The sequence below is a fragment of the Periplaneta americana genome, chromosome 2 (genome assembly GCF_040183065.1).
Source record: "Periplaneta americana isolate PAMFEO1 chromosome 2, P.americana_PAMFEO1_priV1, whole genome shotgun sequence".
Lineage (NCBI taxonomy): Eukaryota > Metazoa > Arthropoda > Insecta > Blattodea > Blattidae > Periplaneta > Periplaneta americana.
Window position 1 is genome coordinate 212,571,150 of NC_091118.1, and position 26,242 is coordinate 212,597,391.

Sequence of the window (26,242 nt, forward strand, 5' to 3'; positions counted from 1 at the left end):
AAGGCCAAACGGTCTCCTCACATTCAACGAGAAGTAAAACTGCGATAAAAAAAGATGACAAATTTACAAAATACAGCACACACACAAAACTTAAGTAGATAATCATAATACAATGTAAACAGCAAGTCTGTAGAAATGAGACATGCAATATTAAAAAATATGAGACAATAATTTATGTATTTATTTATTTATTTATTATTAATATTTGTGTGCTGAACAACAGCCAGAGGCCAATTATAGTTCAGCACAATACACAAACAGAAGATACAAAGGTGCAAAACAAAAATAAATAATATCATAAATAACAAAAACATACATAAATACAATTGAGTACAAACAGTAAAAACTAATAGTCAAAACGAAACTGAACCTTAAAAGGATCTAAATTGTGCCCATGCAAATTGGCATATTTTATGCATCTACAGACTGGAGAAAGTGATTTTGAATTTCGGTTATAAAAATTTTTTTGAAATCTTAAACCTTTTGTAGGAATACGAAGGCTGATATTGTTTATGATAAGACTCGCAATCAATATCACCCTTGATCACTTTGCAAAAAAATTGATAATCTAGAATAAAGGCTACAACAGTTAAAATATTTACAGGTAATCTCATAGTTAAAGTCAGTGGAATTGGGTATATATCGAAAAGCACATAAGGAAATAAATTTTCTTTGAATATTTTCCAATTTAACCGAATCGGTTGAAGTAATGGAATTCCAGGCTACAGATGCATATTCAAGTTTAGAGCGAATAATAATAATAATAATAATAACAATAATAATAATAACAACAAAGTACTAAAGTACAAAACATACAATGAACACAATATTTATTAGGTATACACAGCAAGGAAAATTGTGATTATAAGTAGCTCAAGTTATCACATGATAGACATACCATTATCGGGAAATATGATGAAACAAAAACAGATAAAATAAAATAAATATCACTACAATATCAAAAATGTAGTGAATACGTAGAAACATGCAATACAACACTTGTCATAATAGTAAGTTAGTTTGGCAACTCGTCATAAGATAATTTTCTAACTTGGATTTGAAAGATTTCAAGATTCGGTAGTTCTTGACTTCAGGTGGTAGGGAGTTCCAGTGACGAGAAGTAGCAACAGTTAGGGATGAGGAATACAGAGATGATCTGTGGAGTGGAATTTCTAGCGTGTTATCGCGTTGTGATCGAGTATTAAATTATGATAGGGAGAGAGAGTGAGTGAGTGAGTAAGTGAGTATAGAAACAGGCAAATAAATAAGAGGGGGATGAGGTTGCATAATTCCATATAAGAGAGAAAGTTAGCGAGGATTTCTCCTCTCATGTAACTATGTCAGTTTAGTGAAAATACCAGTAGTCAGAAAGTACCCGAACCCCTTGCTCTATAGGCAACTTCTCTGCCTTGTCCATGTGGTATAGGGCTTACTCTACAGGCGTATAGACTCAGTGTGCCGACCTATTAAAGGGGAAAGTAATGCTTGAAGTGGTCTTCGATATACAGGGTGTCGTACATTTCGAATTTATTTCTGAGGGTCGAACTGTCAGTAATTTATTTATTTATTTATTTATTTATTTATTTATGTATTTATTTATTTATGTCTATAACAGGGCAAAGCCCAATTACAATAGACAATACAGATTTGTTAAAAAAACACAGAATTACTTATAACATGAAAAAAGAGATAAAACAGAAACAAATGCAAGATACGAGTGTAATTACAAATTAAAAATTGAAAATGAAAAAAAAAGAAACAAATAGATAGGCTACTACCTAAATAAAAGACACAGATATTAGATATAAATGAAAAATACCAAATAAAAATAAATTAAAAAGACTTAAGTATAGATATCATAGCCAAAAATGTAGCTATAATTGGCAAATTACAGAGTAAATATAACACTATATTAATAAATTCAGTATACAGTATTATTTAGTAGGACTAATAGGCTTAATTTATTTATTTAAGAAGAGACGTATGTTGCAATTCTTCGGGTTCTTCGTGATGCAGTTCGACGAAAAAGACCCAATTTGTGGTAAGGACTATCATGGCATTACCCCAGCACATCGGTCGCTCTTGGTGGGCGAATTCCTCGCACAACACAAAATACCTGTCCTTCCACAGCCACCATATTCTCCAGATTTTACTCCAGCAGATTTCTGCTTATTTCCAAAGGTCAAATCCCTACTCAAGAGACGGCGGTTTGCGTCAGCCGAAGTGACCAAAGATGGCCTGCAGGAATGTTTTGAGAAGTGATATGGACGCTGACACAAGTGTGTCACTACCCTGGGGTCGTATTTTGAAGGTGGTGTTGTGTAAATGGTTACATGTCATCTGCAACAAAGGTATCTTACACATGTTCGGTTACTTTTTGACTCAACTGGTATATTTCTAAAGGACATGCAAATCAGTGATCAAATAAGAAAAGTTTATCCAGTTGTGATATCGTGTTGTGTTAAGCTGTTATGAATTATATATATGCTCGACCATGCCGAAATGTAGTAATTATACCCTGGTAGCAGTCCTTTAATGCATATCATTAAAGTACACCTACTCATTAAAGCTCAGGTGTTCAGCCAATTACAAATCAGCTTTGTATCGTAATATCGATTATTCTCGGATATGCAATCGAAAGACAATTAGCGAAAAGTCACGGAGGCTGGAAATCCAATACTGTCGCAGAAGGTTATGTTCTGTTACTATAATAATTAGCGTTAATTGTAAATAATATTCAAATAAATTCAATTTGTCGTCTCGTTTTTCAATTCTAAATCAATTTCCAGGTTATATCAGAGTAATCTTCATCTTATTCTCTGCCAAGGTCAATGACATTCGGCCTCGGAAAAAATCAATACTTTCGCGTCTGCGCACATCTCACAATTCAGGTCAGTTCGCACATAACCATAAGAAGACCTAATTTTAAATAATTTCAAGTTAGAAATATAGTCGAGCATAAAAAATCGTATGAAACGTGCCTATAATGGTAATTAAGACGCTCGTATGAAAATTATGAAACTCGCTTGCGCTCGTTTCATAAAAAATCATACTTGCGTCTTAATTACTACCATTATAGGCTCGTTGCATAATGTACTATTATATAACATATATTTCTGTCTTGTGGCGGAGGAATATTAATATATTATTTAGTTTATTATATGGTTGCCATGGATTCGATATAATAATAAAAAATTGAAGCTCTGTTCTCAAGACAACACAAATCATGCAAAAAAAAAAATTGGGAAGGATAAAATACTAAAATGTTATTTTAGGGAATTCAGAAAACTGTTTCCTCACTAACTCAGATTCACCAAACCATTTCAAGTGTGTTAATGTATGCACATTGAATGAATAATACTTGTAGAATAGAATGTTTAATTTTTGTTGGCAGAGTTAAGGCCATAAGGCCTTCTCTTCCACTCAACCACCCTTAATCAATACAATAGTGACATACTTATTTAAATTATGAATATTTACAATACACTAAAGATTCTTCAGCAATATTCTTCAGTTAAATTTTAACGACTAGTACATGTTTATTTTAATTAGAGATAAAGCCTATAAGAAAAAGTAGACTAATAATTTATTTTATGAGGTAATGTGATTCAATTCAGTCTATATGCAATATGTAAAATATTATAATTAAATTTAAATAGCTAGTTGCTTAAATAATGAGAATGAATTCAATAATAGTTTACTAGAACAATGTTATAGGGAGCAAAATATAAATATAGAATATATTGATATGAGAATAATATTCATGTTATGAGATTTAGGTTTTAGGGAAATTAATGGTGATAATAAGAATGGACAGATGTTAGTTTCATTATAAGTAACAAATATTAATCACTAGACTTCGTTGAATTGCCACACGCAGCATGCAATCAGGTTGCCGATGTACCGTAGTATAGAAGAGGTGAGCGACCTCCCGGTCTCGTAGTATAAGCAGTTCATGTTAAGAGATGTGACCGATCCAAATAGATAGAGCAGCTACAGCTAATGTATACCTATGTAAGCACTTGTTTTTGCATTACTGTGGTTGGAATAGTCAAAGTTTAACATTTGTTCAGTGCAGACAAGAATTCAATCAAACATACTACAATGAGAGTGTTACTGTTCCTAAGAATTGCCCCTGGAGTACCCTTACCTCCGCAGCCAGTACAACTCTCTTTGAGTGACCATCGGAGGAGGTTACTTTGCAGTCGCTCAAAATGTACGTAACTCTTCACTGCAATGCACATATTCGAGGACGATATGAGTATATTACATTAAATTTTAAGAGTTAATATATCTCACTATAAAATAATTGTGTATTTACATGTTTAGACATTTCCTACTTCAATGATCATTCATTATATTTCTTGAATGCAGTATACAGATTTAATTTTTTTTACGTAGGTTATTTTACGACGCTGTATCAACATCTCAGGTTATTTAGCGTCTGAATGATATGAAGGTGATAATGACGGTGAAATGAGTCCGGGGTCCAGCACCGAAAGTTACCCAGCATTTGCTCATATTGGGTTGAGGGAAAACCCCGGAAAAAACCTCAACCAGGTCGAACCCAGGCCACCTGATTTCGCGGCCAGACGTACTAGCCGTTACTCCACAGGTGTGGACTACAGGTTTTATTGTAACCGCAGTATACTGCTCAGTGTTTACATCAGAGTCATACTCCATCCATTGCACGTCCCCTTCTCATACAGTCTATAACGCTTGCGTAGTAAACCTTACGATTCTCGTGGCAATTCCACGAAGTCTATTAATCAGTAATCAATCTGTTAAGTAAGAAAGTAAGAAGAGCTATGTCAATTTAAATTTGTCCTAAGTAAGTACGCCTACTCACTTGAAATCCAAGCTAACTAGAAAAATACGATTGAAATAGCATTTCTGTTTTCCTATAGATAGAAATGGTTTGGTAAAATGTCTTAGTCTTAAGCTATTCGGTTTTGTTTAGGCAACTCAAGTCATATTCTTGATATACGGGAAGTATTCAACAGCTTTGCAGGAGGATTAAGGGGTGGTTCTCTCTTCTCGTAATATCGTCAGTTTTGGAGGATTGAGGTTGGTATGGCAAGGTCGCTTTTCGAGACAGACTCTAATAAGTTTATTTTGTTGCTGGTTGAAGCTCCAGCCCAGCGAAATGTTAGTCACCCCTAATAATAAAATTGTATATGTCGTTCGTGGTTGGTTAATCTTTTGTTTGTTTATTTACGCACTGTATCATCATTTCATTTCTTTCCTATCTTTCACTATACAGTATGTATTTTGTAGGAACTGCTGTATTGAGTTATTTTGTTTCTTTTGACAATTTCCCGTATTATTTTTTTTTCGCAACCATTACGACTACCTACACTGTAAATTAATTTTTATTCACGTTTTTACGTAATGTCAGGGACTGGCACTCATAAAAATTTCGCACAGTACGTAGTGAGATACTTTACTACACTAGTGCAGCAAAGTGAAGTGCACATTGAAAGAGATGGAATAGTAATATGCGTTACAAGAGCGGTATGTTGAAGTTTTCATGTTCGAGGAAAAGTTTGAAAGAGCGAAACGTAGTTGAGCTTTTTTAATTTTCGAGAATTGAAAAAAAAACATACCGCTCGTGTATCGTACATTATTTTGTGCGAAGATCGTTTATTACATACCTGAAAGAGGAATTTCTAATTAGTTGCAATGAAATCTCCATCTTGGTTTCTGTTCAATGACGGCAAATTTGAAAACAAAAATATCTATCTTCAACATTGTTGCTTTAAAATGTTTTCTGTGTTTACTATACTCCAGCAGGCCGTGATATACGTCTGTCTTTTTTTTCCCCCAGTCTATAAATGCGAACTTAAAACAAACGGTAAGGTTATGTAATGATTTATTTTTCATTTTAATATTTTAACAATATTATTTATATAACATATTGCAGTAATAACATCAGCAAGTTGATTTGTTGATTTTTTCACGGCTTTCTTAATGTTACTTGCATCACGAATGCAGTAACTTTAGTAGAGTTGTAGAGTTTACTTAATTTTTGCAAATATTTTAAAACAGTAATTAACAGTGCAATTTAGGTGAAATTGCAGTGGTAAGTTTCCAATTTATAATTATTACTATATTGAACGTCTCTAAAAATAATATGTTAAAAGCCTAAAGCAGTAAAATCAATATGTCACTTAAGCTGTAAGAAGAGGGAAATTGTTATGTGTGTTAGGTTGGGAATACTGAATGTGGAATTTTAGACTTACCGCGGATTGGTTTTGTGCGGAAACCAAGCAAATACGCACGATCTCGCACAAAGTAATTTATTTTTTTGAACACCCTCCATGTCAACTACATCTTATTTATTTATTTATTTTTTATTTATTTATTTATTTATTTATCCATTAATTCATCTATTTACATATTTATCTATTTTGTCTATTTATTTATTCATTCATTAAATCATTTATCTATTTAATTTCTTTATTTACGTATTTATTTATCCGCCCCTGAGCACGAGTTCTACTCTTTCAGGGGCGAGCTAAAGTTTTTCTGTATGTATATTATATTTTATGTTACAATTATTAGCAAAATAAAAATAAATAAATAAATAAATTTATTTATCTATATCTGTTTATCTATTTATTTACTCATTTATTTACCTATTTATCCATTTATATATTTATTCATTTATCTTTTTCTATTTATTTATTTTTTTATTCATTTATTTTTATTTATTTCTTTATTTTTACAATTTGAGAGTGCCCCTATGTCGAAGCTATATATGTAGTTAATACACTATTATCCTTCTCGGCCGTTGGAATATTTTTATTTGTAATGATGCAAAAATTAGAAAAAGAAAAATATATGTCTGGTACTAATTTGTTTATAGTTATTTACAATTAGTTAGCATATTAATATTGTAAATGTCCCGCGCCGTGGCGTCGTGGTCTAAGGCATCCTGCCTGGGACTCGCGTTACGGAATGCGCGCTGGTTCGAGTCGTCATGGTGGAAGAAATTTCCTCATGAAATTTCAGCTAGTGTATGGGACCGGTGCGCACCTAGCATTGTGATGCATTTGTGGAGCTACGATAGGTAGCGAAATTCGGTTACGCAAACCAGCTATGACGGCTGGGGAGATCATCCTGCTAACTACACGATACCTCCATTCTGGTTGGATGATCGTCCACCTCTGCTTCGGCATGTGGCCGTGAGGCTAGCAGCCGGCTGGTCGGTCTTGGCCTTTCGTGGGCTGTAGCGCTAGTATTATTATTATTATTATTATTATTATTATTATTATTATTATTATTATTATTATTATTACTACCTGGTTCAACCAATTGAAGCAGAATTGCTGGGTAACTTTCGACGTTCGACTTCGTATTAATTTCGCCATCATAATTACACTTCTCCTCTTTCATCATCTCTGTTTCTTTCCTAGGTTTCGCGTTTGCAACAATGTATAGAATCTGCTGCGAGCTACCCATGGAGATGAAATTTAAATCCCATCGTCCACCTGCAGCTCTGGTGGTGGTGGTGGTGGTGGTGGTAGTTCCCTCACGATTCCATAGGTGGCTCTTCTTCAATTGATAATGTCTGTGCATCCCTGAGCTTCATTTCTTCGTATTATCACGGCCTACTTGATTGTGGCCGTGCGTATTATATCTGTTACGTTGGTGTTCCTGACAAAATAGTTTTTTCTCAAATCTTTGATATTTTCACGTTTCCTTATTAAATACAACTTTTGCTGTTCTAGAAGTGTTTAATATTTATTTTATTCCATGAATGTAAAGTTTTTTGTACATTCAGTTCATGCAATCGTAGAATTTATCGTCCCATACGCGGATAATTCATTGTTCGGTGGTACGTAATTTGGATAACATTTGGCGACACTGCAATATGTCTTGTGCGCGTTTGTTGTTCTGGCGGGAATTGGACATGACAAGAGTTCCTATTACAGTTTTTTTGTTACGAAAATGATTGTGTTGCTAAGTAGATGTTGAAAGTTTGATTTAGTAGAAGGTATTTGATAGTAAATTGTGACGATAAAAAGAATTGCAGACACTGGAGGAAGCAGTCCTAATTCATAGGTTGTAAAGAAGTTTTGAAGCACAGTACGTATCATGAAGGTATCATGTTGCGTACCTTTACAAATAAAGTGATTAGAATGACTAGAGCCATGAATTCCTGAATTTGTGAAAAGTGAATGTGAAATATCTGCATATTTAGGCCTATAATGCATGAAATTTCTGCGAGTAATCGAAACATTTATACAGAGACCTTTTAAGCACAAGACGAATGTTCAGTGGTATGTACTATAATTGCAAATATTTTAAGACTTCTTTTTTATACGAAAGGTACTCTCCTTTACCCTTTAAATTACATTATCAGTGATGGAACAAATTAAGGCGTTAGTATCAAAATTTTCTTTTACGATTGCTATTAACGTGACACCTAAGAAGTGTTACCGTCTTTCATGTTGTTCACTTGAAGTAGGTAGCATTGGTTTTCTATTTCTTTTTAAATTAACTATTCAAGCTTTAGTTCACATTTAATGTAAGAGAAAGGGATTTTCAGGCTTGACAACGGGCTGAGCATGAGAATTTAAAAAGTATGATGATAGACTGGGGAAGGAAACTTTACTTTTAAGTTTGTTGACGAATTGAGGCAAGAAACTAAGTTTGATGATGGACTAAGGCATTGCTTTTACATTTGATGAAGGACCAAGGCAAGAGATTTTTAGGTCTGATGACGGAAAAAGATCTTCATCTTCTTTACAACTTCCAGAACTGCTTTCTATCAAATGGTGTTGATCTGGAAGTCCTCGTACCTCTCTCTGCTTTCACCAGAGAGTGCACTTTTGTCTTCACACAGGTTTAGAGGTCTCTATTATCTACATCTATTATTCAGATTGTAACCTTAGCCGCATTGAAAGGATCAATTGCTCTCCTGAAGAATCACCTATATTCGAAATCAAACTAAGTTCAGTAGCATTCTTTACTTTTTTATAACACTTACCTTTCTGAAAAGTAGGTATATTTTCACTAATCTCAAAAAAAAAAAAAAAATTATTTGCAGTTATGTACTTGTAGGAATTTCATTGTTAAAACAAAATCAGTGGTTTTTCATGAACTTGTAAAAATTTCTATGGTTAAGTACTCTTTGTTCCTTGTGGCAGCTCACGAATGGTGAGAAGATATATAAATTCTATATTCAGATGGCGGCACCAGACGTGGTGAATCAGCTGGTGGGCACGCTGAAGAATAACTGTGAGGCAGCTGAACAGCTCGCTCTGGAGACGGTGAGTTCCTGTGACATGCCCTTCCTGAGCTGCCTGCGAGATCTCAGCAAAGGGGAGTGCTGGCACATACTGGTGAGTGAAGTTGCTACCACTTAGTTACTCAGTAACTTTTTTATCATCACCATCTGCCAACTTTCTGTATTTAAGCGGGAGACTCCAGATTTTTAAACCACTCCTGATACCACTCCTGTCATTAGCAGTCTCCTTGTTAATTCCTGGAGCTGTCATTTAAGTTGTATTAATTTTGGCAGTTCTTGCGGTATTCGTTGTTCACAGAGGAAGCATCAGGTCGTGTTCAACAAGGTGGAGCAGGCACTGCTGCTAAGTGGACTCACAGACTTCGTACTGTGCGCTTCTCAGAACGAACTGTTCGATACGTTCCGCAAGAAGAGTGACCGAGACGGCCTGCCAGCCCTTCTCTCACATCTCAACAGCAAGTGGGTGCGCTTCTTCAACAGACTGGGCAAATATGGTGCGTTATAGAATCAGGGAGCTTGTGGCTGACTTTTTGTAATGACAGATTCTGTCAAAATTTTGTTTTGAAAGGTGTAAAATTATTATTCTTCAAATGACTTACAGTAGAACTTGGTTATAGCGATCTCGTTTTGTGCGACACCACGCCTATAACGTCAAATATTCTGTGGTCCCCACTAATTCCCCATTAGACATGTGTTTTTCTACCTTGCTTAATACGACAAACGCATATGTGTCTACCTTGTATATAACGTTGTTTTCAACCTCAGTTTGGAATAAGATTTTGTAAGAACCAAAGTATTTTAAGAAATATTGTGTTGAAATGTGCAACCTGGCAAATTCTTCACTGTTCCCTTCTGTCACAGACCTCTGGAATGCAGGCAGATTTCCCACCCCATTATAACCCGCCCGAATTTATGCGATATTATTAATGGTACCTGCATGCAGTCAGTTTCGACAGGAAATTTTCACTAAATTCATTTTAACGCAGTATGGCCACTAAAAGAAGTGAGTGACGTTTTAGAAGCCATAAGAATTGTGAACATGTTCTATGAAGCTAGGGGTGGGAGCAGTGACACTGCAACTGAAATTATGAACATAGAACGTAATTTAGAAAGTGTGTATTGAGCAAGTAGGAAAATGACTGATTACTTCGCTCGTAAGTAAAGAAGTTTGGTGAGTACTGAACAAACTGTTTTAGTCAGAATACTGTATTTATAATAAAATTATACGTGTATTTTATTATGTTCATGGTAGGCTTAAAAGTGAATACAAAAGTCTAAAATAAGCCTAATTAAGTTTGTTATTTTTCATTTTCCACTTCACTAGACTGATAATATGAATCTCTGTTACTACGACACTCGTTTATAAGAACATAATTTTTAAAGTCCCTTGGATGTCGTTATAACCAAGTTCTACTGTATTTCAAACTTTTGCACAGCATAAGAGTGAACTTTTTTTGTCTGTTTGAAGATTATATTGTATTATTCAAAAAGAATCCATTTTGGAATTGCTATTAACTTTATATTTTAAGTAGTCCACACCTGTGGAGTAATGGTCAGCGCGTCTGGCCGCAAAACCAGGTGGTCCGGATTCTAATCCCGGTTGGGGCAAGTTACCTGGTTGAGGTTTTTTCCAGGGTTTTCCCTCAACCCAATACGAGCAAATGCTGGGTTACTATTGGTGCTGGACCCCGGACTCATTTCACTGGCATTATCACCTTCATTCAGACGCTAAATAACCCGAGATGTTGATACAGCGTCGTAAAATAACCTACTAAAAAAACTGAAATGGAAATTAGATGGCTCTTCTCTCTCTCTTCTACTCTCCAATTCTTTTGATGTTGTGTGTGTCTCTCTTATATTCCTGTAATCATAACATAACTTTTTTTTCTGACCAGTCTAGTGGTCAGAGTTTCTGGCTACAGTTCATGGGGTTCCGGGTTCGATTTCTGGTTATAACACAGGAATTTTTCCTTAAAGGGAATTGTTTCTGTCTTCGTTCATGATCTCGAAATTAGGTTAAGTGTAGATTTAAGACCTTTCCTGGTGCCTCATAATCATCTTATCGTAATATTAATTATCGGAGCATTGCAACTCCCGTCTTCCAGGCACCCCAACTTCACAAGTGGGTTACACCTAAGCCATTGCCAGTAGAGAAGACCAGCAATGTCTAATGACAACCTGGTGACATTTTTTTTCTCTCACTTTTCTGGAGGAAGGACATGAAGGCTTTGCACTGCAGGCTGAGGCTTATTGTGCTTACTTCCTTTAGATAGCAATGATTGATTTAAATCCTTAAGACTCCATTCTTGTAATATCGTGATTCAGTGTATGGTGCCATGTATTCATTCAGCTGCACAATACCCAGGTCTGACAGAGTCCACTATGAAAATCCCTCCTGGAATGTCTGCAGTGTCCTCAGATCGATGCTTCCAAGATGCAAGCCACGGTACTACATCCTACGGGCAAAGCGTAAAACAGCGAACGCTAAGCTCCGCCCACGACCCTTTTCCATTTTTCCCCTGCAAGCTCACCACACACTCTAGCGGGAAAGAGTGGAAATAGGGGTTTAGGGTGGGGTGATATCTAGTGGAGGAAAGTGGAACAAGTCCACACCTGTGGAGTAACGGTTAGCACGTCTAGCCGCGAAACCAGGTGGCCCGGGTTCTATTCCCGGTCGGGACAAGTTACCTGGTTGAGGTTTTCCCTCAACCCAATAAGAGCAAATGCTGGGTAACTGTGGTGTTGGACCCCGGACTCATTTCATCGGCATTATTACCTTCATCTCATTCAGACACTAAGTAACCTTAGATATTGATAAAGTGTCGTAAAGTAACCTACTAAAAAAAAAGTGGAACAAAAAGAGTGAATGCAGCATCTATGAAGCAAAAGACCAACTTTGCCCTGTTTACTTCTGTCTCTCCTCTCTGCTTCATGTCTCTTTTTTTTTTTTTCATATGAATTTGCAGAGGGCAGTATTCGATCCGTGTATCTTCCTAACGAAACGCACGCACGCTTTTTGGTCACGCTTTAGACCTCTCGGCTACCGAGACGAGTTGGTGGTAGAAGGGAAAATGAATCTATTTATGTTCAAGGGAACTGCCATAACGTATTGCAAAAATGCAATGTGTATTGTTGGATATCTTGTTGTCTAATGCACATTAATTTGGTTGTATTGTGTTGTGATGTGTTGTAAAATATGAAATACGTGTGAGGCGATAGGCAGTGATCCACCGAAGCGGGGTTGATAGAGAGAGAGAGAGAGCAGGTGAGCGAGGTGCCGAGCGGCGAGGGTGGGGATAACTTCCACTACTGGCGTTCGCTGTTTTACGATTTATCCCATCCTACTGCATTCTAGGTCTATCTAAAACTGTTGAAAGATGATAAATGCATGGGAAATAAAGCTGATGTCTAAACACTGATAGTTACCTAGCAAATCTGCTTCAATTGATTGAGTCCACACTTGTGGAGTAACGGTCAGCGCGTCTGACCGCGAAACGAGGTGGCCGGGTTCGAATCCCGGTCGGGGCAAGTTACAGTACTTGGTTGAGGTTTTTTCCGGGGTTTTCCCTCAACCCAATACGAGCAAATGCTAGGTAACTTTCGGTGCTGGACCCCGGACTCATTTCACGAGCATTATCACCTTCATTTGATTCAGACGCTAAATAACTTAGATGTTGATACAGCGTCGTAAAATAACCCAATAAAATAAAAAAATAAATAAAAATTCAATTGATTGAGGAAAAAACTTCGGAAAAAATCTCAACCAGGTAACTTATCCCAATTAGGATTCGAACTCAGGCCCGTTCGTTTCACAGCCAGACGTGCTAACCATTACTCCACAGCAGTGGACACATGACGAACTTGATATAATCACGTACTCTTACAAAGCTGCGTTGTGATCATTTCCATTTTCTCTACACTCACAATGCATTGTTTCAGATCTGACGTATGCTCAGCTGAAGAGTGTTGTGTCCCTGCTGAAGCACTCCTTGAAGAAACTCCCCGAAAGCTACCAAAATTTCTACTTGGCAGGAGCCTTGGTGCTAGGGGAGTGTTCCCTAGAGAAGGCTTCGCAGGATTCAGTTCCAGACAAGGCAACACATTGGACTCCATTGCAGGAACGGGAGACGTCACAGAAAGACGCGCTGGCTGCAAAGAAGCCCAGTCCTGTGTTCCAGCATCCAGTGCCAACAGTGGACCTGACGGATCCACCGGAGAGGGCTCCCGCCAAGAAGGTTCACAAGAAGTACAACGCAGACATAACTAAGTACATCTTGAAGTCACGAGAGGTAACTGTTTGTTATATTCATGGTAGAGTAGACGCAAGAAGAGCTTGCCACAGTAAGCTGCGCGAACTTTCGGAAACGTTCAGGTGCACTCGACCTCGCTTTGACTCGATTGGCAGTTCTCAGTCGTCTGCTGGCTTGATGTTTCGAGTGAGATTTATCACAGCGCCTGTAACGTAACCTAAACCTTGTTGCAGAGTAACTAATAACATAACATTGCAAATCTAATCTCTCAGGTGAAGCTCCCTGTAAAGCAGATTTGAATAATTTCAAGGGAAAAATTGTTCCGGGGCCGGTGTGTGGATATAAAGGGAAAGGTTGAGACAGTGTCGGGTGGAGTTCCCAGGTAGCTCAGTTGGCAGAGCGCTGGTACGTTCAACCAGAGGTCCCGGGATCGATACCCGGCCCCGGAACAATTCTGTATAACATTCTGTATACTTAACAATGCCCCCGTTGGCTCTAAATTAGGAAGTGGTAATAAAACGTTACACAGTCAAACTAGGGAATTATTTATAACGTTCATAAATTTATGAAAAACGAAACAGGCTCTGCTCGTAACATAAGGAAGTATACACAGATTAAAATAAACCGACCATAGTACCCTAGTTATCGGAACATTTTAATAAAATCACATAGTATTAGTGTTTTAATACAACGTCAAATATCAGTTATTACATGACTACATATTTCTTACAACATCTTTGTCATTTCATTCAATGATTTTATATGCAAAAAAATTCGTGTTTCTGTATTTTCAACAATGTTATGTTATGAATAATTTCAAGGGAAAAATTGTTCCGGGGCCGGGTATCGATCCCGGGACCTCTGGTTGAACGTACCAGCGCTCTGCCAACTGAGGTACCTGGGAACTCCACCCGACACCGTCTCAACTTTTCCCTTTATATCCACACACCGGCCCCGGAACAATTTTTCCCTTGAAATTATTCAAATCTGCTTTACAGGGAGCTTCACCTGAGAGATTAGATTTGCATAATATATGTCACTGTGTGCACTCGATGTGGGTCTCTGGCGTTTCGTCATCCGACGCAAGTTGTGTGGATATAAAGGGAAAAGTTGAGACGGTGTCAGGTGGAGTTCCCGGGTAGCTCAGTTGGCAGAGCGCTGGTACGTTCAACCAGAGGTCCCGGGATCGATACCCGGCCCCGGAACAATTTTTCCCTTGAAATTATTCATAACATAACATTGTTGAAAATACAGAAACACGAATTTTTTTAGATATAAAATCACTGAATGAAATGACAAAGATGTTATGAGAAATATGTAATCATGTAATAATTGATATTTGACGTTGTATTAAAACACTAATACTATGTGATTTTATTAAAATGTTCCGATAACTAGGGTACTATGGTCGGTTTATTTTAATCTGTATATACTTCCTTATGTTACGAGCAGAGCCTGTTTCGTTTTTCATAAATTTATGAACGTTATAAATAATTCCCTAGTTTGACTGTGTAACGTTTTATTACCACTTCCTAATTTAGAGCGAAACAGGGGACATTGTTAAGGACATAGAATTTATACAGAACCCTGTTATTTAACGAACACACTTTGAACTTTTGATATCAGGGATAAAACGCAGAATATGTAACACACACGCTGGCTTCTACCTGCTCTGCACAATACACTCCACGATACGAACAGCTCAAGACCGCGCTTTCGAATGCGCCCTGTAATCAGCATTAGGTGATTCATAGCAGCCCTGTAACGAGCATGGCGGCACGAGGACCGAATATCGTTCTCTGCACATCAGTCAAATGGGCAAGCTTTCTTTGCGCTTCCTCTACCTGTGCAGCAATAGGGATTTACTTCAGTTGTCAGCTGCTGCTGCTGTACAGCTATGAAACTATCATATGTAGGGACACCATAAAACTGAATAAAATACATAAAAGTCGGTAAATAAATCTACTGTAATTCCTGACAAAAGTCCTTATCTAATATAGTTACTTACTGGCTTTTAAGGAATCCAGAGGTTCATTGCCGCCCTCACATAAGCCCGCCATTGGTCCCTATCCTGAACAAGATTAACCCAGTCCCTGCCATCATAGCCCACCTCTCTCAAATCCATTTTAATATTATCCTCTCAATTACGTCTTGGCTTCCCCAAAGGTATTTTCCCCTCAGGTCTTTCAACTAACACTCTATATGCATTTTTGGATTCACCCATACATGCTATATCACCTGCGTCTCTGGATTTAATGTTCCCTATTATTTTTTTTCCAAAGACATATTTGGTCAGATAATCATTAAATATTGAACATGAATATATCTGTATTTGTTTATTTCCATCAAGATGTTATTTTTTATAAAAGATGGAGATATATTCATTTTCAGTTCCTAATTAATGTTAGGTGAAGAATACAATGTGTGCATTGTGTAACTTTCTCCATTCTCCTGTAATTTCATCCCTTTTAGTCCCAAATATTTTCCTAAGCACCTTATTCTCGAACACTCCTAACCTCTGTTTCTTTCTTACACAGTGATAGTCCATGTTTCAGAACCATAAAGAACAACCGGTAATATAACTGTTTTATAAATTCTAACTTTCAGCCTTTTTGAAAGCAGACTGGATGATAAAAGCTTCTCAGCCGAATAATAACACGCATTTCTCATATTTATTCTGTGTGTCATTTACATTTGTTACTGTTGCTCCAGGGTACTTGAATTTTTCCACATTTTCAAAAGATAAGTTTCCAGCAAATCAGACTTTCAGGTATAGCTCGTGAAGCAGACTTGATTATTTTATTTTATATATTTATTTATTTATGTTACTTATTTCATTTATGTTTTTATGTTATGTTATTTTATTTTATTTTATTAATTATTTTTATTTATTTATTTTATGTATTTATTTTATTTTACATTTACATCTTAATTTTTAATTGAATTTTTATTTCATTAATTTATTCATTTAATTTTACCTATTTATTTATTTATTCCTCTATTCTTTATTTGATTTATTTATCTATTCATCGGTTTTATTTACTTATTTATTTTTTATTTTTATTTGATTTATTGTATTTATTTAATTTATTTTGTTATGTATTCCTTTCTTTTTATTGCCTTTTTTCTCTTCTCGTTTGTTTTCGTTTTTCTCTTTTATTTTCTTTTTCCTTTTCTTTTTTTCGTTTCTTTTATTTTCTTTTTTCTTTCCTCATTTTCTTTTTTCTTTCCTTTTCGTCTTTCTCTTTTTTTTTTTTCTTTTCTTTTCGTAATGTTTTACGAAACCCAATGTCAACTTCATCATTCTCAGCAATTAAAAGATTTTAACTCAGAATATCAAGATATTGTCTAGGGCCTTGCATTTGGCAATGAAGCCATTAGCAGAATATCAAGATATAATATCATACAATTTCCACGAAATTTCTAATAATAAAAGATGGGAGTGTCTCAATGTACAACAAAATATAATTCCTGAGTATCCAAGGAAAAGTGCCGTTGCATCCTTTTGATTACTCACAGGGCATGCATGACTGTTTTCAAAACACTTGAACAAAATTATAATTATTTCTTCACCACTTTGTTCATTGTGCAGTCTTCAGGAAGAAATGGATCAGAATCATCTTCAGCAATGTCCAGCTCTTTCCTCTAAACCCACTGTGTATGAGAAATATTGGAAAGCAAGAGAGGTAATGGCTACATTGTCAAGAACTCAGCATATAGTGCTCACTATTTCCCCATACAAATAATAGGCTAGTATATTGTAGATGCTTTCGTCAAAATTCTGAAATCTTTCATTTTCCCTGTTATTGGAGGAGGAACTGCTCATGTCTAAAACTTGACTTGTTTAACCATTGGAAATCAGTTTTCAGTGACAAATTTTGTTATCTAGGCCGTTCATTGGCCTGTAATACTTACTACAGTGAAATCTCTCATTTACAGACATCGAAGGGACGTAACAATCTGTCCGCATTTGGGAGGTGTCCTTTATTGGGAGGGAGGTTCCCAAATCTAACAGTAAATTTATAATATGCATTATGTATCCCTTCACGCTTTAAATGAAATGTATTACTGTAGTTTAATTCTAAATACCGTCTACTGTACTACAGTAAATTCTATGCAACTCCGAACTACAGTAGATAAGACCGAAAAAGGAAAATACAGTACTGTGCCGTGCAGTTTTATCCTAGGGCTACAGTTATGCAGTGCTGTAATTTACAGTTTTCAACTTAACCTTTACGTTCAGGTGTCATGTCTCTCGAAACAGAACAACTGATCGGAGTAAAGAGAATAATCCTACTGTACTAACCCTATCATGTGTCGAATACAATTTCACGATTGCGGAAACTTTGGACCCATAAGACAGGTTAAATTTTATGACTTGTTTATCCACCCGCTTTCAGCTAACAAGGGGTAGCCGGCTGGGCTAGTGGTAGCCTACGAGACCCTTATTGTCTTCTTTCATGTTAAGGAATTTCTGTACAGTTCTCAAAACTAAATTTTCCGTTTTTGTAACACATTAGGCCTTGAAATCCAAGTGCTGTCCGTAATCAGGAGGTAAAGCAAGCTTTAGGGCTGTGAAACAGCTGTCCGTGTCTGAGAGTGTCCGTAAATGAGATTTAAATTTATCATTATTTCTATATTATTTCAGTTGGGACATAAAAATCTGTCCGTATACGAGAAGTGTCTGTATCTTGGGGGTGTCCGTAAGCAGAGGTTTCACTGTATATAGGTACCAGTAAACTATAAGGGTATTTATTTGTAAGTAAGTTGTTGAGGTATAAGAAAAATCCACCAATGTAGCTCAGGGGTAGTGACCTGAACTCGTGATCTGAGGATGTGCTTAGGCGTCACTTCGAATCCTACTTGGGCTGAATATCTTTTTATGTAATTTCTGTCAGGTAATTCTCTGGCCTCATCTTGTTCCCACCATTTCCACTGCTGCTAGTTAACCTCGAAGGCAACACATTATTAAATATTCTGGGAAGAATTTTAACACAGTGTAGTGCAGGCGTGTCAAGGCCAACGCATAAAAATTGTTACAGAGAGCAAGTGTAGATAGCGTAGTCAGCTGAAGAGATAAACGCAGTACCCGAAGATAGCCGATCGCTGATTCATGTCACACGCATGAGCGAGCTAAGTTGCAATTGTCGCGGGAGAAATTCCACAAAGCTGCACTTTTGAGTTGTACTGTCACAATAGACGTTTGTTTTCAGAAGGAATAAAATTTCTTAAGTAGTTTGCAGTAGTAATAATAATAATAACTTTATTTTCTAATTATATATTAATGAGTAAAAAGAAATCTGAAGCATGAACAACCATACATGTTACATAATTATTTAAGCACAAGGAACTGGCAACCCTACCCCATTATCTCCTGGCCTAGTTGCCTCATAAGTGGTGTCTTGTTGGTATCAATTGTGAGGTTCAGATCTTTCTTCGGACAGTTGACTAAACAACAACAATACTTCATTTCTAGTAAATGATTTTTGGTACTTTTTTTTTTAAGTTTATACTATGTTTAATAAAATAAAATTCAATTAAATAGTAATAATAAAATTACAATTAAATATGTTGGTTGTTAAGGTACATATTCTTATGATACGTCAATATTAATATATTAATTACAATAGTAGTTAAATTATATGTTTCGTAATGTTTTCAATAATTAACAATAACCAAAACATCTTAGAAATTCACAATTATTTTAAATTAGAACAATTCAAATCTTAAATCTGGTCTCAAATTCTTTTCTCAAGTCCTTCAGTACTTCATTATAGTTGTTACTGGTCTTGATTCAAATTAGGTAACAGATTAATGAAGTGGTAAATTGACTCCCATAATTTCACTTTCTCTATGAAAGCTTTTATTTCTTCATAAATTTGCAGTAATAAAGACATTCTTCCTCGGAGATGGAGACAACATCTTAGCGGTTGCAGCTGTCTATTCAAACGTCGTGGTCAATGACGTCATCTGGAGATACACGAACTGCTCCCGCATCTTGTTCCATTCTTACATTAAAAAGAGAGAGTGGAGGAAGTGCTCCAAGAAGGCCCTATTGAGACGTCTGGTGTAGTGACTTAGTAGGGATTTTGCTTTTGTCATAGCTTTTTTTCTTGTTACTATTTCAGAATAAGGAGACAACCCGAGTGCTTGGGACTGGTAATGGTACATTGTCAACAGGCAAAGAAAACAAAGACGTCTTGCTTTCAGGCTCAACAGGTAAATTATTTAATGTTGTTATGCAAATGTAACACTATTTAATTGAATATTGTTAGCAACTACTGCATAGAACATTGCAGAATTGGGAAAGGTTATAATTGTATTGTATGGTGGTACACTTCATTTTCACCAGCCACAGTATTACATTTCTACCTCTATTCATTCCAAAAACACAATTCTCTGAAACCCCACCATGATTTTTTGGACACAGTGTACTTAAAAATAAATTCAGCTTAAAGTGTACTACCACTTTAATCATTTGCTATATTTTTAATTAATTTATGCTCGACCATGCCGAAATGTAGTAATTATACAGCTGGTAGCAACCCTTTAATTGACCTCATTAAAGTTCAGGTGTACCACCAATCAGAAAATACCATTGTAGCAATATGAAAGCGCAAGTATCGATTATTCTCGGATATGCAATCGAAAGACAACAATAAATCAGTAAATCACCTATATTTGAAATAAAGTCAGTTCTGTTACTATAATAATTAGGGTTAATTGTAAATAATCTTCAAATAAATTCAATTTGTCATCTCGTTTTTCAAGGTCAATGTCGACATCCGTTTCTCGGAAAAAATCAATACTTTCGCGTCTGTGCACATCTCACAATTTACGAGGTATTGCACAAGGTCAGTTCTCCTCCTCAGTCAGATAAGAATAACATGAATACTTATGAATGATTTCAAGTTAGAAATATGGTCGAGCATAAAAAGTCGTATGAAAATTATGAAACTTGCTTGCGCTCATTTCATAAACATACTCGCGTCTTAATTACTACCATTATAGGCTCGTTGCATAATGTACTATTCTGATACTCTAAAATTAAAGATATTTTGTTTCTCTTTTACCCTCCTGGATTCTAATGTTAAAGCAGTGGTTTCAAAAGTGTCATCGCTGCTTGAAGCTCATATTTCATTTGGTGGACCCCAAAATGTCCTGCCTATTACACATTTGCACAATGTAGTGAATAAAATATCCGTAATAAATTGACAGCAATATTAAATTCCAGTTTTAACTCTGAAATACATAAATGCAAAGTTATTTTACGTTATATTATGTCGTTGGTGTGAAAAATTAAACCAGTTTTTTATACTTACCATAAGGTACTAATCAGTGGGGTGGTTGATGTTGCTTTGCGAAGTCTAGCTCAATTGTGGTTGCACATCTACCTCAACATTAAGTTTACTTCTAAGAAGACCAGAGATGAAAATGTACCCTCACACACAAGTGAAGAGTAGAAATGGCAAAGTTCTAAGTACCATTGTTTGAAGGTCCATTATTCCATATGTGATGTTTACTGTTAAAGTCATCAACTATGATAAACTTGCGATCAGATGGGATCAATTATTCTATATCATCCATTACTAGGTTTAGGCCTAAGAAAACTAAATAAACTAAAAGAACTCCGAAAGGAAATAACATTTCAGCGGATACCTAGTCATTGTGATATACCTGGAAACGAGAAAGTCGATAATATTGCAAAACAGACAACATATTTGCAACCAAGACCTCTTCAATTGATATCGCTATCCAGTGCTTTTGCTTCAGTAAAGTCTCATTTTACAAACCTATGGATCAACAATTGGCTCTCTTCTCACAAAGGAAAAATTTTACAGTCTGTACAAAATAAACCTGGAAATGTACAAAAACCTGCCCAGACATGTTCAAACATTTTTAACAAGAGCCAGAACAGGTCACATTGCCACTCAATTGTACCTACACCGATTTCACATTTCTGATAATCCTACTTGTCTGTGGTGTAATAATCATGAAGAAGATCTGGAACACATTCTTCTATACTGTCCATCTATAAACCGCAAAGAAGTAAATTAAAATCATCAGTACCAGTTGCAGAAGACACAGCCCTGCAGTATATATTGACTACACCCCAAATCTGGCTACTAGCAACAGACATCTATAATGAACACCGATCAAAATACCCCTCATTTCTCGTGAAAAACAACAACTAAATAGACTACATTGGACTTTATGTTGTCAGCAAACACCTGGATACATTAAGAAGATTGATAAGCACCATTGTTTGGTATTGGAAGATCCCACTGTAAAATGCAGATGTTCTAACTCCGGATGCCTTTGCAGTGTTGTATGTGCCTCACCAGGTATTACTGGTTCCAAACCTTCTCCACAGCACCCCAACGAAATTCTCAACACACAACTCAATTTCAAAACACACACACTCTTTGACTCTACACTATACCACACGAACGCACCCTCACAGGAAACCGAACAAGAGGCACCAAGACCAACAGTGATCAGTTTTGAGGATGACCCATAAATAGGTCGAAACATGTAAACGAGGTACATTAGAATTTAACACAAGAAAGTCTTATCATACATATTCCGAAGTGATACAGTGTTAAAAGTTGTGTAATCAAGATGTATAAAATAAAAGGGTTTTCCCTCAACCCAATATGAGCAAATGCTGGACTCATTTCACTGGCATTATCACCTTCATCTCATTCAGATGTTCATAAAGCGTTATAAAATAACCTACTAAAATAAAAAATAAAAATAAATAAAAAAATATTCCAGCAAGTTGATACAAATCTGGGAATGTGATAAAGTTAAGCTTAGTTTGAAAAACACCTTGGTTCCATGGACTCCTCAGGAGTGTTACTCAAATTTTAAGTTTTTGTAAACTCGTTTCTTGCAATAATTATCAATTGCCTGTATTCTTTGTTACATAGGTTGTGATCTGGAGAATCTGACACACGAAACCCACAAAGAAAAACATTCTCTGGCAGTTGATGCGGATTCCCCGTCCAAGAAGAAGCCTTGCATAGAAGGAACAAAGAGAGTGAATGCATTTGCTCTCATGATGAAACATTCAAGAGTCAAGAAAGGAGAGGTTTCGAAAAAGAAAGTCTTGTTTCCCTAGATGAAAGATAACTAACTATATTTAAAGAGTAATTCTGTGCATATGCCATGCAGCAGTCTATAAAATTATGCAGATTCTTACAAATACGATTATTATTTGACTTATTTTTTTCTTTTTCTGTTCTGAAAAGTGTGTAATTGTAAGAGATATATAGCATTACATTATCGAAGTTCAAGATGTATTGTACCATTTTCTAATGTATGAGTAGGAACTTCTATGTCCCTGTGCTTTTTGATAGTAAGAATCATTTGATAATTGTGCATGTTTTGAAAGTAGAAACCGTTCCAAGGAACTTCGACCGCAGATCATGATGCACTGTTAAGCTGCAGTTATACACATTTCTACTGTGCTTTCAGATGTGAAACAATTTCCATAACAGGCATTGAAATTAATAATGAAAATACTTGCACCATGTGTCTCCATTAGGCTCACTCTCGTTCTGTTGGCAAATGCGTTAACCTTAATATGGAATTTATTCAACATTAATTTCCTAAAAGTCTCTTACTTCTAAAATAAATTATGTTAATATTGGACCATTATCATCGTCTTGTCAATATGCAGGTCATCACTGCTGTTGTCATTAGAGTCTTGTAAATATTATTACAAGTTTTAAAATTACCATTTATATATGAAGAGTCAGGGGAAAGAAATGTCGATGTCCATAATAAGATGTTCTGAGAAAATGACCTTTTAACACGTGAATTTGAAAGACATATTGAGGACCGATAAGCTAATACATAGAAATTAGGAATAATCAGGGTCCGTCTGTGCTTATCTGCTTAACAGATATTAATTGTTAGAATACTTGTCACATTCATTTATTCAGTTTAACGTTTTCGGCTTAAATAAGCCATCTTCAGAATGGTAATATGCGTTACAAGAGCGGTATGTTGAAGTTTTCGTGTTCGAGGAAAAGTTTGAAAAAGCGAAACGTAGTTGAGCTTTTTTAATTTCCGAGAATTGAAAGAAAACATACTGCTCGTGTATCGTACATTATTTTGTGCGAAGATCGTTTATTACATACCTGAAAGAGGAATTTCTAATTAGTTGCAATGAAATCTCCATCTTGGTTTCTGTTCAATGACGGCAAATTTGCAAAACAAAAATATCTATCTTCAACATTGCTGCTTTAAAATGTTTTCTGTGTTTACTATACTCCAGCAGGCCGTGATATACGTCTGTCTTCCCCCCCCCCCCCAGTCTATAAATGCGAACTTACAACAAACGGTAAGGTTATGCAATGATTTATTTTTCATTTTAATATTTTAACAATATTATTTATATAACATATTGCAGTAATAACATCGGCAAGTTGATTTGTTGATTTTTTCACGGCTTCCTTAATGTTACTTGCATCACGAATGCAGTAACTTTAGTGGAGTTGTAGAGTTTACTTAATGTTTGCAAATATTTAAAAACAATAATTAACAGTGCAATTTAGGTGAAATTGCAGTGGTAAGTTTCCAATTTATAATTATTACTATATTGAACGTCTCTAAAAATAATATGTTAAAAGCCTAAAGCAGTAAAATGAATATGTCACTTAAGTGGTAAGAAGAGGGAAATTGTTATGTGTGTTAGGTTGGGAATACTGAATGTGGAATTTTAGACTTTCCGCGGATTGGTTTTGTGCGGAAACCAAGCAAATACGCACGATTTTGCACAAAGGTTTTATGCCTAATTACATGAATGGAATTGGTAGATGTGTGTATAGTACAATATAGATAGATTAGTTAATTATAAGTCTCTGCCATGACGATATTGAACATAAATTGATTAAAATGTTAAAACAAGGGCTATATGAGCCATGGTCATACGATTGTTAAAATACTAAAATGTTAAAACATGTGCAGTATTGCTACAAATGCAATATGTTGGACCATCTGTGGCATTTCCAGTGCTGACTAGAGTGAAGATGATTAAACTGTAAAGCGGAAAGAAAATATGTATCAAAATGTGGCCTATATAACAAACATAATGAGGAGATTACATATAAGAACAAAGAAATGTACATATGTGAATCTTAATACTGTTAAAACTATAGCAAGCTTAATATAAGTTACATAAATCTGGTTCAGTGGCATTCCTCGGGGGAGGGAAGGGAGGAACGTCCTCCTCACATTTTTCTTCTTTTGAAAGTAAATACCAAATAAAATATATGTCTTGAAATTCGAGGAAGATTCGATAATTTTTAAGTTCACAGCTATAAGAAAACCTCGGTTGATCGAGTTTTAAACAACGCGCACTCATGTGCTGCTAGAAAACTGTGAGAAGGATGCGAGATTGTTTGTGTGGAGGAAAGGCAATCCATTCCTCCTTTACTGCAGTTAACACACATAGACAACAGTGCACTAGCGGCCAGAGAAAGAAGCAGAGTTTTAAAGCAAGTAAATGAACGGAGAGGGAGGAGATCCTCCTCTGAATCAGCGCATGGGCGGGAAATAGAAACCGACTGGTCGTGCAGCAAGCTCACTAACGATGCTGCATTCAACCAGACTATAACACATCATCTAGGAGGAGACACAATAAAAACAGTTTTAACGCAAAGCTATGAAAGACACCATATAAACTTTTTTTAAAATTATAAATCAAAATATATTATTCATTGCACTTTATATAAGCTATATTAATGGTTTGAAACTTTCGAGGATATTTGAAAGTTGAAGTTGGATTTATATAAAACAGAGAGGACGTAGTTGTAAGTTAGTATTGCAGATCTTTTGGCCTCTGAAATTCACTTCCATTCATTGTCTACTAGACAGGGCAACAGCCAAGTTGTCAGTTTTGTACAAATATATTTGAAATTGAAAGTACTCCAAACTACATTATTTTTAACATAAAAAATTAATCGGCCATCGGCAGCTTTGAACAATAATGGTAGTATGACTTTACAAGAACTGACATTCTTCAAAAGCATGTGATACTGAACTTGTAAAATGTACATGTGGCAACACAGACCACGTGGGTGGGTGCAGTGTTCTCGCTTGCCCCCCTCCGTTAAATTCAATTCAGTTATTAGCATGTGGTGACTCGACAGCTCGTAGTACCCCTGAGTGTACTAAAAAAAATGTCAAAAGTAGACATTGACAATTTTTCCCCCTGACCCTTGATATTATATTTCTTTCAGTTGAAACTATCCATCATTCAACCCCCCTCACAGAGATACTTTCTCTTTTCTTTTTTCAATCAGTGAAATTGACCTTCTGTATTCAGAACAAAATTTTTTACCTTGCAGAAATGTGAAAAACAAAAGAAAATGGGACCAAGTTACATCTCAAAAACCACCAGTGGTTGACATACTACAGTTCGAGAGTTGTCCTGCATTATCTGTTCTGAAACATATTGAGTAATTTTGAATTCCCGCTAAAAACTGCATCATATCTGATTATTACAGCTTACATAGAACTCTTAATTCATGTTTTGTCTCGTGCTATTCTATCACACGTTGCTGAGGAAAGATTGAAATAAGTAATATCCAAGTTAGAAGACCTACGATTTTTTTTACTGTGCCTGGAAAATATATATGACAAATACGTCTTTATTTCTAGGCTGCATCAGAATATTGTATAAATATTGATATAATAAAGTATATAGAGTTGATCTCATTGTAAA

At 35.8% G+C, this 26,242-nt stretch overlaps 1 protein-coding gene across 3 annotated transcripts; it reads left to right on the plus strand.

Moving 5' to 3' along the window:
- Positions 1 to 7,870: 7,870 nt before the first annotated feature.
- LOC138695105 (uncharacterized) lies at positions 7,871 to 26,242 on the plus strand. 3 transcript variants are annotated; one of them, XM_069819504.1, is made up of 6 exons: positions 7,871 to 8,285; positions 9,195 to 9,350; positions 9,555 to 9,750; positions 13,196 to 13,545; positions 19,635 to 19,725; positions 22,440 to 26,242. In XM_069819504.1, exons 2-6 carry the CDS (start codon positions 9,195 to 9,197, stop codon positions 22,628 to 22,630), a joined length of 984 nt encoding a protein of 327 aa, XP_069675605.1. In that variant the 5' UTR covers positions 7,871 to 8,285; the 3' UTR covers positions 22,631 to 26,242. The 3 variants fall into 3 exon arrangements, with proteins under 3 accessions (XP_069675605.1, XP_069675602.1, XP_069675603.1); XM_069819501.1 differs by having other exon boundaries at positions 7,871 to 8,106; XM_069819502.1 differs by having other exon boundaries at positions 7,871 to 8,091.

Excerpts from the sequence above, each read along its gene's own strand:
- LOC138695105 (XM_069819501.1), top strand. Across the intron at positions 13,546-19,634 it reads ACATCTTGAAGTCACGAGAG|AATAAGGAGACAACCCGAGT; the intron begins GTAACTGTTTGT and ends TTACTATTTCAG. Across the intron at positions 19,726-22,439 it reads CTTGCTTTCAGGCTCAACAG|GTTGTGATCTGGAGAATCTG; the intron begins GTAAATTATTTA and ends TTTGTTACATAG.